General features: G+C 45.3%; 1 protein-coding gene across 1 annotated transcript in view; it reads right to left on the bottom strand.

Moving 5' to 3' along the window:
• The window catches only part of roraa (RAR-related orphan receptor A, paralog a), a 186,711-nt gene extending 175,156 nt beyond the window's left edge, over window positions 1-11,555 (bottom strand). Inside the window, exon 1 of the mRNA XM_056599752.1 lies at window positions 11,256-11,555. Within this exon, the coding sequence (XP_056455727.1) occupies window positions 11,256-11,409 (154 nt within the window). The 5' untranslated portion in view covers window positions 11,410-11,555. The remainder of the gene's footprint in view (window positions 1-11,255) is intronic.
• Window positions 11,556-13,243: the final 1,688 nt, after the last annotated feature.

The following is a 13,243-nucleotide window of genomic DNA, read 5'->3' as shown; positions in this document are numbered from 1 at the left end:
AGTTGGAAATGGGCATGCCAACAGGAACAACAGCTCCCTCTGGGGTTAAATGCCTCCTGGCCTGACAGGCCAGCGGTCAAGGGCAGCGGCAAGGCTGGTAGCACAGCCCCAGCACAATCTCAATGTAATGGAACTGTGTTTATATTATTCAAATAAGACATTTTCATGAGGACAGATTTGCATTACATGGAAAAGTGGTTGCTCTAATATTTTTCTTTATCTTCTTTTTCTGATGAGAGTCGTGTTTCCTTGAATATGTTATTGCACCATAACTAAAATACTTTCCTAGATCTGAAACACATGTGCTCTCCTTTTTTTGCGACGGACCTCCTAATCTCAGAGACCCAGAGGCTTCTGCACTCTAACAACTGAGAGTCTGACTCAGAAAGCATGGGAATGGCGGACTAGACGGTTATAGATGCAGACGCAGATGGGTTTGGTGGTTAGGCCCTTGTTGGGTGGTTGAGAACAGCTGAAATAAAGTATTCCTTTAACCGAAACTCAGCCTTTTCACTTGCTGAAAATATGTATGTTTCAACTTGAGTATGCTGCATTTACTGTTCTTATAGAGATGCAAGTAAACTCTTCAGACACTTTGGACCGAGACGTTTCCTTGTTCCACACAAAACAAAGTCAGACCGGTTATTTCCAGTCTGTCGAAGAATAGCACTGGTAACGTAATGCCTTCCCCATTCGCCGACTTCGTCAAAAGACTATTTTCTACTTTTTCTTTTTATTGGTAAATTATCAACTTTTATTTGAAAAGGCAAAAAAACCACAACAGCCGTTACAGCCCTGTTGGCGGGCCCGCCGTGTGGGCTTCACAGGAAAGCGAGGCAGGCTGACAAAAGCCCCGCCAAGCCGGAGAGACGAGGGAAAGGCTCCTCCTCAAACAGAGCCGCCGCCGCCGCCGAGCGCAGAACAGGGCGGCCATTAGCGGGGGAGCTCATCCAGCCACGGGCGCTGTGGGAGCAGCGGAGCAACGCGCAAACGCTCCGTCGCGGCGGCGGCGGCGGCGGCGGCGTCTCCGTCGGCAGCGAAGGGGACTGGGAGTCTCGGGGTCTGTGGAGATGAGGCCCCCCGCCCCTCCCTTCCCCCTCGGACCCAGTGGTGCCCCCCCCCTCCGCCCTCAGAGAGCGGGAGGCGAGTCGCACGTTTCAGGCACGCTCAATTCCCAGCCCAACTGTCACTGCTGGCACTCGCATCAACGCCCTCCCCCCCCCCAACACCCCAACACCCCACCCCACCAAGCACATAATCTGCTCCTCGTATGGCTGCTAAACACCCCACCACCACCACCACCACCCTGTCTCTCGCTCATCCCGTGCCATTTGTCTGGGCCTCTCTATCTCTCTCGCTCTCTCTCTCTCTCTCTATTGTCGAGCCATCAGAAGATTTGGACAGACAACAGTTTCTCGGCATATGCTAACTTAGGTGGCAACAACTCTGGGAAATGTGTTAATTAAGAAATAAACATGCTGTAATAGGGGGGGTAAAATTGGATGGCAGTCGGATTGGGTACTTTTTTTCCTCTTTCTTTCTGGTACGGGTTGAGTACTGTGGTATTAAGATGCTGACGGGAGCTGAATTACAGCCTCTCCCGTCGGAGGGAGAGGGATCATTATATTATCGTGGGGGAACACGGAAGGGCTTTTTGACGTGGCTCTCGGCCACGCCGGAGTCTCCCCACTCCATCCCGTCTCTGGCGATGACAGAGAGATAATGTCATACCACGAGTCAAAAAAAGAGAAGGAGGAAGAGGAAAAGGCCTGCCGGCTTGATACCCGAGCGGCTCCCGTCATTGGCTGAAACAAAGTGCATTCCAAGCCGCACGGAGGAGGTGAACTAGGGGGTGAACGATGGCATGGAGGGTCGCCACTTCTCTCTGACTCCGTCGTCATACCTACCTACACTCCCAGCATGCTCTGCTGCTAATACCAAGATCTATTACACACTAGGCGTTCACCATCTGCTGTGTCCCAGACACCAGAACTCCCTCTTCTGAACTTAGTATTTTAGGTCTTTTTTGTAGTAAAATGATCCTCCGACTGCCCTTTGTTTGTTGAATGCAACCCTACATAACTCATTCCTATACCTTAACCCCTTTATGTAATTCTACATATCTAATGCGATTCAATCTGATCATAGTTTTCGTTAAAGCCTCCAAAGATTGGTGATAGGGTAATGGAGATTGTTACAATGTCAATATTAAGTGTTGGAAATGGAAATAAAATGTCTGCTATTACCATTTATTGAATTTGGTTACTCACTCCAAAATCTGTAAAATTGTGTTTTTAATTCGATAGACGATAAGCCATCGTGTATCGAATAATATGCATATGCAAAAAAACAATAAACATACATGTGTTAGGGTGGTCGAATAATTCAGTCTTCATCACACTATTTCCAAAAAGTTTCAAACACAAAGTAATTGTGTCAGACAGCTTTCTCTAATAACCTACTTGAATAGATTACATGCCTTATTACTTGTGTACCATGTGTGTGTGCGTGTGTAGGTTTGTGCATGTGTGTGTGCGTACCATGTGTGCATGCAAGTGTGCATCCCATTTTTCGTTTGCACACACATACACGCAAGCACACACGCACACGCACACACACACACGCGCGCGCGCGCGCGATGCACCTGTGCTAAACAAATGACCCGTGCGTGGCTGTGTCCCAGGTGTGGTTGATGCATGGATCAGGAGGTGCTGAGCGCTGGAGGCAGCGCAGCCCTAATCGTCCAGGGATCATCTCCGAATGTGGCCCCGAATTTGCATTCAGCGAAGGAGTGGTTCAGCAGCTCCACACCCAGGCTGTGTACCGGGGGGGGGGGCGCCGGGGAGGTGGACGCTACCCTCACCCCCTGCAGGTAAAATCAGGTGTTATCTGTCCGACTGGGGACACCGCCATCAATCTCTTATGTCCACTATTGCCCCCAGAATCAAGTTTCCAGTGCAGGGAAAATACATCTGCACCAACAAATTACAGATTAAAAGTGTGATCGCAGACTTTGCACCGAATCAATTTGGAAATTCAGCTTGGCGTGAGTTTTTTTAAAGGGGTGTTACTGATATGGGCTTGCACTACTCAACATATCTGTGAAGGTCAATGTACGTTCAAAACAATTACGTTGTATACAAAGTGCATGTTGTAATGGTATCTGGGATGTGGTTTTTGGGTTTGACTCCAAGCCCAAAGGTTCTGCTTCAAAGGTTCAAACCCCAATGCTTTAGCCAGATGCCACCTGCTCCAGGGTGACATGCATCTAAAAATAATCACAGTAAGTTGCCTAGGGTCAAATGCCCTTAGCCACACACATAATGTTAAATACATTTAGCATTATGTGTGTGGTCTAGGGTACTTGACCCTTAGCAACACACATAATTCTAAATGTATTTAGCATTATGTGTGTTGCTAAGGGTCATGTACCCCACGCCACATACATAATGCTAAACACATTTAGAATTATGTGTATGGCTAAGGGTCAAGTACCCTTAGCCACACACATAATGCTGAATGAATTTAGGAGCTATACCTCTGATAAAAACGATATACCAATTGTACCACAGTTGTGCGGTGCTTATACCCGGTCGGGCCCTGGAGGGACATCTTGCATCCATCTGTGGGTGGTGATACCTCAGGGGGCTTTGTGTGGAAACAAGCTTCAGACGGCTCAGAACCACTAGGAGCCCTAGGAGCCACTAGGAGGAGCCAGTAGGAGGAGCCAGGAGGAGGAGCCACTAGGAGGAGCCACTAGGAGGAGCCACTAGGAGGAGCCAGTAGGAGGAGCCACTAGGAGGAGCCAGTAGGAGGAGCCAGTAGGAGGAGCCACTAGTAGCCAGTAGGAGGAGCCAGTAGGAGGAGTCAGTAGGAGGAGCCAGTAGGAGGAGCCAGTAGGACCCACTAGGAGGAGCCAGTAGGAGGAGCCAGTAGGAGGAGCCAGTAGGAGGAGCCACTAGGAGGAGCCAGTAGGAGGTGCCAGTAGGAGGAGCCACTAGGAGGAGCCAGTAGGAGGAGCCACTAGGAGGAGCCAGTAGGAGGAGCCAGTAGGAGGAGCCAGTAGGAGCCGCTAGGAGGAGCCAGTAGGAGGAGCCAGTAGGAGGAGCCAGTAGGAGGAGCCAGTAGGAGCCTATCGGAGCCTCTAGGAGCCACTAGGATGAGCTGCTGGGAGCCTCAAGGATCTGCTCGAAGCCCCCCTGCATCAGGGAGTCACAGTGAGATCAAGACCAGAGCCTAGTGAGCTGTTGACAGCGAACACCCAGATTGACTCAGAGGAAGAATGAAGGAGACACGGGTACAAAACAAAATCCCAAACCCCTTGGCGTGGACACCTGTTGGGACGGATAGAAGCGATCTGTGTATGGTCGCTCGGAGTTGCTGAGCACTTTGTCCAATTAGAAATGAGCAGCACATTTCCACCTGCCCCTGACGTTGATGAAGTGGCTCTGTCTGGAGACGCCGTGGCATCGTGCCAGCAACCCAAGAGCCCAATCACAACCAGTGTGGAAGGCACGAGCTAATGAGCACATTGAGTACCACTTGTTCAACATAACATGACATGTATCCTAATTGCCCAAAACAATCGTAACTGTATTAAGAGAGAGCAAGAGTTCTGCTGAAGCAGGATGAGGAACTCGTTAAGTTCAGCGCAAAAAGGCATGTTGCAGAAAGGCAATGTTCACATCGGGAAACCTGACAAGCTTAATCAATACAACCTTTATTCCCAAAACATGCATGTTGGATTCAGTGATTCATATTGAATCATTGTTATTGTCATCATATCAGTTTTGTGTCATTATAATCCATACCGTTGGAGCCACAGTGAATGCAAACTATCTGAAATGAAGGAAAACTCTGTGGCTATCAACCAATGTTTTCCATCAGTCTATTTCTGTAGGTCTATTTCCGTCTGTCACATAAAAATAGGATTTTAACTACCCGGCATGGAGATAATTATTGGTCTTTGAGTACCACATCAGCAATAAAGAGCAGAAAGTATGGATCGAGGGACATGGGGGCCTGGCTCCTGGTCTGTTGACACTGAGGGGGGACTTACTCAACATAGATTGAGTGCAACACACACGCACACACATGCTTTTTCTCTACTTGACTGTTAAAGCAATAAATCCATCCATGCAATGATCAAATATTCATTAAGGTTAAGTATTCATATTCACAATCTGTTGGCTGGAAATGGCAATGGCATAAAACGAAGGTCTTGGCAATGGCTTTGTGACATATTAAACAGCAATAGTTATCTTCTGTTATTTTATTACTTATGCATTAGTCCTGCTTTAAGTTGTTTTCATTGAGGTTTTAAGATATGGATATGGATGAGCTGATGGATTATTTAACAAAGATTACAATGTATTGGTTTTAGCTTAACATGAGAGGGTGTTCATTTATGAGACAAACACAGTTTCCTTTTTAGTTTCACAAGCATAGTAGCGATGATACTGTATGAATTTGCTCAATTCAATTCTGACTAGGAATCACATGGAGAGCCGTATTGGCTAAAGCAAGCTTCTTAACCAAGAACAACTAAATAGTTTGAGGCCTCAACGCTGTATGAGCCAATGATTAATTGTTTAACTTCCATACTCCGCTGGCCTCTTCCGTAATTGGCCAACAAAAATAAAGAGACAGACTCTGATGTTAATAATTAGTTCGTTTTGTACCAAAAAAAAGGAAGAAAAAACTCTGTCCAACCTTAGCCGATTTTAATCAAAAGCTGAAAATAGTAGCTGATTGTAATCGGCACTCAGAAGTCACCAGGGGTGTTTGAAGAGCTCGTCAAGCCTGAGAGTGAAACTAATTCGATTAAGTGGCGGCAGTACCTGGAGGGGACGGATCGCTATCGCTCGCTTTCTTATTTATGAGATTAAGTCAAGCTTGTTACTCCCAGTATAAATAACCGAGCCAATAGAAATGACACCGATTTTCAGTTGCCTCATCTTCCCTGTCACCCCAAACTTTTGATGTTTAAGGTGGTTGAATAAACTTTCTTCCACATGCAGACCATGTATTAGGCTTCATCTGTTTTGGAACGAACATTTTCTGGATGCACTCTGGGAGGAAAAAGCTTTGCATTTTCTGCGTGGATTTCACATTTATTACAGTTTTGTATCACTTCATGAACTCATTGACAACATTCAACACGATGGAAGTGAAAGCAGTTTGAAAAAAGGAGTGATATCTTAGAGTAAGGATGTCTGGTCGGTCTAAAACGAATCAAGTAACATTTCAGCAACTCTAGCTTGAACACAGCTTCCCCCCAGCAGCTGTGGCTGCCAGACAGTTCGTAAGCCATAACAATATCACGCATTATTCACACCAACATAACAGCAGCAACCGAATAGCTCCCAACATAACATACTGTATATATATATATATATATATATATATATAAGCACACACACACACACATTTATACAGCTTCTTTGCAGGTCCACATCCCGCACACAAGCAATAAACATTCCCATTTGTTTCCTGGTCTGATGTCACCACAGTCGGCCAACACGCTGCACAGTCAACAGAGCTGCCTCAAGAGAGATTTAACCCGCAGTAAGCAAGACGGATAACAACAGCCAGGGACTCTGGGGTTTCAAATACCAGACATTTTACACCACCATCCCCCGCTGGGTGTAAGCCACACATGTGCACGTACAGTGTGGGTCCAGACCTCCTCGGCTCCATTCAAGGGAATAGTAATAATCTCCATGAGTAAACAGTGTGTTGGGTCAGACTTTCTGAGAGTCACAGTTGGACCCATTTAAGACTGATTATAGATGGCCCTCGCCTTGTCAAAATAGTTGCCATGCACAGAATGTTATACCACACATTTGATAATGAATCGCACGTGACTTTGACCTGACCTAACCTGATGCCTCAACGCATGAGTCTCAGTGTGTTTGCAGCCTACAAACGGATGGGGGAACCGCGCTAAAGCCGCGCTCTAGCAATGACATTGATCAAATTCCTACGGGCAAACCCCCCCCCCCCCCCCCCTCTCTCTCTCTCTCTCATCGGCCACTCGCCCCCCACAAGACCTTCCTTGTGATGTCCCCCCCGCTCTACATCTGAGCAGCATGAACCCTCCCAGGCTACACACACTCTGCAGGACTTGGGTCACAGTGTACCACATTAAATTTAGATTCCTTTAACACTCTCCAATAATGCATCTGGAGTATTTCCTCTGACGTTTCGAGCCGAGATATGAACTTCTGTAAATGGGCCATAGATCTGAGCTATCATTCACCACTAGAGAGTTAACATCAAATCTGGTGGCTGTCACCAGTAGACACTTCCTCGCCAGCCCCAGTTCAGCCACTGGTGATTTCTCCAAAAAATACATCTGTCCCGCAAGAATAAACTTTTCAGACTCTGTCTGGGTTGAGTTAACTTTTGTTTAATTAACTTTAACGAATTGAGGGCAAACGTAGCACTGATTGTAAGCTTAGTGTGGAATATCTTAGCTGTATAGTCTATAATATATTACATATTCTCCAACTTCCAAGTGTTTCAAGTGTAGTTATGCTTGCTGAATATTTAAGTATTAAATGAATACCACATTGTTTTTGTTGAAAGGCACCTTACCCTCTCTACTACACAGGCTACTATCGCACTGCATCGGATGGCTGCGTGTGAAAGCTCCGAAATCGCTGAGATTAAATCCCTTGTACTAAATACCAAGAACAAAGTTTTGTTTTCTAGAGAAAACATGTAATCTCTATCTACAAGTGGCAGTGCAGGCTAAAGGTTATGACTGTTTGTAAGATTGTAAATACAATTACCAGGTAACATACCTACTTGGTTAGTAATCTTACAGTCTTCTAGCTACCGCAAAACAAACCGCCATGTAGGCAGGTACAAACAATAGATATTCTGTGACATAACCCCCTCCGTCACGTAATAACCCAAACACACAGGATCAAAGCCCATTATTACGTCATCGGCAGCCTGCCAGGGAGTAATAAGACTAGACTATGAACATGGATGGGCCAAGCCCTGAAACCTAGCAAGGCCCACGTCTCTCCGGTGGGCTTCATTCATGGAAGCTGATGAGGCCAGCCCCGGGAGTGGCGTGTTGAGCCTGGTGCCACCAGGGGGCCTTTTTATGAGACGTAACTGCAAAATGCTTTTTCTTGTGGGTTCTGCCTCCCCAACACCCCATCCGTTTTCTGTCACTTACCACTTAATGCAAGCTGTCACTCTAGCCCGGCAGGCCGCACTGCCTTCCACGCCAGGCCAGCTGTTTCACATTGAACACGCTCACGGTGCCATAGAATGCAGGGAGAGAGCATGTCTGGTTTAAATTGTTCTGTTTAAAACAGAAATACATGTTTTGAAACATAGATTACAGGCGTGCTGCGCGGTTGTTAACCAAGTTGGTTGCGTCACAATTCAGTCAAGATAGAGCAGATAACATGTGCAGATAACATCATCACGTGCTGATTGGAGGAAGAGCCGTTTCTCTCCACCAAGTGACAAGTTGAACAATGCCGAAAGGAAACCAACTTCTGCTATCTGCTAAATCAGGTAAGACACCATACTCCTGTTATGCTTCATTTGACAGGCCGACAGTTTTCACACTTACTCCTTAAACACCGTTGATCAGCCATGTGTAATTCACACCCCCGTTCAAATGAAACACTACTGTTTGAGTCCCACAGCAAAGAATACATTACCCTTCATCATTTGATGCATGCGACTATGACCAGCACCACACACACACACACACACACACACACACACACACACACACACACACACACACACACACACACACACACACACACACACACACACACACACACACACACACACACACACACACACACACACACACAGTTCAGCTAGCGCTGTGTTAACAATGACATCCAGAAGAGGCTCTTATCAGAGTTCTTTGCTTGGTTCCAAGCCATAACATCAACAGAATTGATTGAACTTGCACAACCAAAACCATGAATATTACCGTAATTGTTTTCAGAGATGCGCATGGCTAGGAGGAAAAGTAAAAACCTGAGGGGCCCAGTGCTCGTCCTCCCTCTGTAACAATTTCCACATATCCTTCAGGCTTGTTCCCTGACCCTCCCTACAGTTGAGGACAGAGGAGCCCTCACCTTCTGTGCTCAAAGAGTCTCAGCGTCGGGGATGCAGATCACAACTTTGGCTGAGCTTCCTGTTCTGGGTACCCTGATAGGAGCTCAGCGAGGAGCTAATTGGCTCGGAAGCACCACGGCCCCGGTCCAGTAGTTAACATCTACTGGGATGTGGACGTAGGTGCTGGTCTGAGTTATGGTCCATAACGTAGACCAGAACAACGTAGACCAGAACAACGTAGACCAGAGCAAAGTAGAACAGAATAGTGATCTCCCTCACGGAGGCAGGGCACATTTCGAACATCTGAATTGGAGCAATCTGAAACGTCATAACGTGCATTTTTATTTGAATAGCCCTGGTTGTAGACGCACATTGAATTCCTATTCAATAACAGCTGTCCTCCCATTCAAAGTGCAGAAGGTCGGCTACACGTTACATATTAAAATGCCTCAGAATCACAACATAAATTTGTACGAGATTTGTGTGTGTGGAAAACTTTTTAGGAAAAGGATTTCCTACTATAGTAACGACAGTCAATCATTTGGAAAGGCTTGGAATGTGAGGGGTGATTGCATTACACATGGTTATTGTTAATTTTTTTTATATTACAACGTATTCGTTTTTACTAGGGACAGGAAATAAAATGCAACAAGTTCTGTGTTGTAAGGAAAACACAGTAAGGAGAGAGGTCAACCTCCTGAACGTGTTTTCTTTTTTTCTCATTCAGTATTACATAATCGCTGCAAATCCCTGCTTTCGCTGTCTTTCCCTTTCCAGACGCACTTTAATCCCGTGTAACCAACGGGTCGGGGGTAAACACGGGTCAGCAGGTTAGCAGTATCTCAAAAGTCAAGACTCCTTCAAATAAATCAACGTGAAGCCCCGATACGCAGAACGTGCCTCGATCGTCTACCTATTACATAAGTGGCTGGAATGTCTTGCAAGGATTTTGAACCAGCGTCATCTGAACGCCCACAGCTGCCTTGCGGAGCGGGCGGGGGGGGGCTTGCTATAGTTCTGTGGACAATCGTGGACAGTACTGTGTCAAAAAAATGAAAATAAAGAGAAAAAATATAAATCGGCAATAAATTGTTTTGCTCGCTGTTCCGCGAGCGCGCCTCTGTTTATGGCTAAACCTGTTACATAACCAGCTTACATTCACCATATCACACTCTAAATATACCCTTTCGCAAGGGAAGAGGGTGCATTAAGAAAAACAACATGTGATTAATGTATTTCCCTATCTGCACTTATATGTCGTCGTCCCAACGTTAACTGCACTGCACGATCACTGCTGCATGGAAATAGATGAGAATGTGTTTCTTTGAACTTGGAAGAGCCCGCTGTGTATGTGTCTGGTGGGGGGGGGGGTGTGGTTACTGTATACACTGTAGCCAGCACAACATGGACGGGACGTGGACAAATCACATGCAATCGTGAAAGCTTTATGAGCAGCCCATGCATTTACGAGATAATTGTCAAATGAGCGGTGCTCGTTGATTGATCATCATATCAGACCGCAATACGTTTTACACCTTATGAAGTGCCTTCGCGTTTGTATTATTGAGCGCGGGCATGGCTTAACACATTCCAGCTGCTTGTGAATCCTTCGTAGGGTTATAAGCTATAGGATCAACTCATATATTGATATAACATTACATCATTTCTACCCCGGCCGTGCAATTGTGTGCACCCAGCGAAAGCGTGCAGAGGGTGTAGTCTGCGACCCCCTGGACACATGCAACTAATCGATAAACCACACTTTCCAAAAGTTCACTTCTGACACTTTCACATGAACGTGTGTGTGGCTGTACGCACATCGGTGTGCCCTCGCTGTCACAGCGAACAACTCAAGTTGTTTTCTAGTTGATCTACCCACCGTCGTGCATTTGACATGATCACATCATTCGTTTTTACAAGGCAAGCTGTCAGATAAGCCCAGACACTCGGGTGAAATACACAATAACCTGGATGATAAGGATCACACGTACAGGACATGCAATAAATGTACCTGGAGTATATTTAAATCATTTTGCGAGACACTGCAATATCTGCTGATCGCCCTGGTGCTATATAGTTCATTGTGCAAGTTTATTCAAATGACATCGTCTAACACATTCATTATATCATGGAAAATAGAGTTGTCTTACCTCTGTTGGTGCTTGAACAAGTCTGCCTTCGAACGGGCGCTGGATGGTCCGCTTTCCGGAGCGTCTCCAGGTTTACCGGGGTTTCCCTGAGCGGGGTAGCCGGCTCCGAGGCGCTGTTGCCCGGGTCGCTTGCTGGATCTGGAGGGGACTCCATGTTGAATTTCAGATTGACGGTTTAACTAAAAGCTAGCACCTTGAATGATTTCTGTGCAGATTTTGAGCTCCAACACTGCGTCTCGCCGTCTATTTTAGAGTAGAACTAAGAAACGAGAGACGCGAGTGTGTGTTGAGGTGGGTGTGTTGGATTGATTGTCCACCAGCAGCGCTGTTGAGTCCTCCTGGTCTCCCGGAGAAGGGAGAAGTTGTCAATAACCGATGAATGGATGTAGGCCTCCGAGTAAAACCCCGCAGATCGAGCCTGTGTAGTTTATATCAAGTCCTTATTAATAGGAGTACTGCACCGTTACCCATTTATTTTCTGCTATTAGGCTATATAGATAACAACGGATCCGCGTATTTCTGCACATTTGTGGTACATTTGGACAACTTATTAATAAAAACGAATACCATATAGTCAATATAATTCTACAAAATAATGGAATAGTCAACCATATTTATTTATTTTGACAATAGTAAAGGACTCAAGGCCACGTGAGTTCTTTAACCACAATTAAATGTGTCTTGAGTGTTCACTTCAATGGTCAAAATTACAGGGCTACCAAAATAATTTCTCCACCACTGACACCAGTGCCGTCCTATACGTTATTATCATGCAATAACCAACCTATCGTGTTTTTGGTCGGATTAGATTTTTACTTGGATAACACCACGATGAGAACCAACATCATTATTCAGAGGGACGAGGTGCATTTGAACAGCAGGTTTGTCTGTGATCTGATTCCTCGAATGTGCCAAACGGTACAATCGCCTTTGTAAATATTACACCATTAACTGTTTTGTGCATGATCGAACCGGGTATTATTGGAACTCTTGCTTCACACCAATTAAGATTGCAAACACACCACCACTTTGCTCCTTGATAAGGTGCAAGCGGCTGTGACTAAACCCGCCTCTTTTAAGGCTGCAAGTGAGCTTTTACCTGCTGAGATGCACGTTCAGCAGATACTAATACAACTAAATTATGAGGCTTCATGAAAAAACAACAAAAACAAATAATATTATTAATAATGATGATATAGCAATAGTAATAATAATAGGCGTATTAATAGGCATGATAATACAACAACATAACAATAACAACCAAACTGTGAATGCTTTTGCCAACATAGATCTTCATGTGATGCTATAACCAAGAAGGGCTTTCTTGTTACAGCGATAGCTAATCAATCAATCATGGACCAACTATCAATAGAGACTTCATGTTTGGCTTCATATGAAATATGAACTGGACCAGTGGAAGCTGTCTAGAGACTAACACATGCCAGAGCGTCACTGAAAAATAGTAACAACCTAAAGACATCTTGGCCGATCAATCAACGTCAAAATAGACTTCTTTCTTTGGTGTGATCTGTTTGGCTTTTTCCCCTATGTCTTGAAGGTCTGGTTATGCTCACAAATAAGCAGGCTGCTAATTATGGAGGGGCCATGATGTGGTGAGGGCCACTCTGGGCACCCATCAGGAGATAACATGCGGAGGGGGGGTCTTTCAAATCAAACTTTCAACAGTGATTTCTAATATATAGACATTTTTTTACCTGTTTTGTGTACGATATTTTTATATAATGTGTATACAATTGTAGCCCTCCCCTGTCGTCTTTAACCCCTAGGAGGTATAAACAGGTGCAGCACGTTGGATTTATCATTCTGAATTTAAATGTTGGTGCCCAGGCCCACGTTGCACAAAAATCTAAAAGTACTAGAAACAATAACCTGCGATTAAAACACCTGTCGGAAAGAACATCAACTCACACTGTTCAGTTCTTTGGTTTGAAGAAAACGGCCAAATATGATAGCCAGGAAACCAAAGT

This window comes from Gadus chalcogrammus, chromosome 9 (genome assembly GCF_026213295.1).
Source record: "Gadus chalcogrammus isolate NIFS_2021 chromosome 9, NIFS_Gcha_1.0, whole genome shotgun sequence".
NCBI classification, from domain to species: domain Eukaryota; kingdom Metazoa; phylum Chordata; class Actinopteri; order Gadiformes; family Gadidae; genus Gadus; species Gadus chalcogrammus.
Note: the sequence above shows the minus strand (reverse complement) of the source record. Positions and strands in the feature narration are given on the sequence as shown.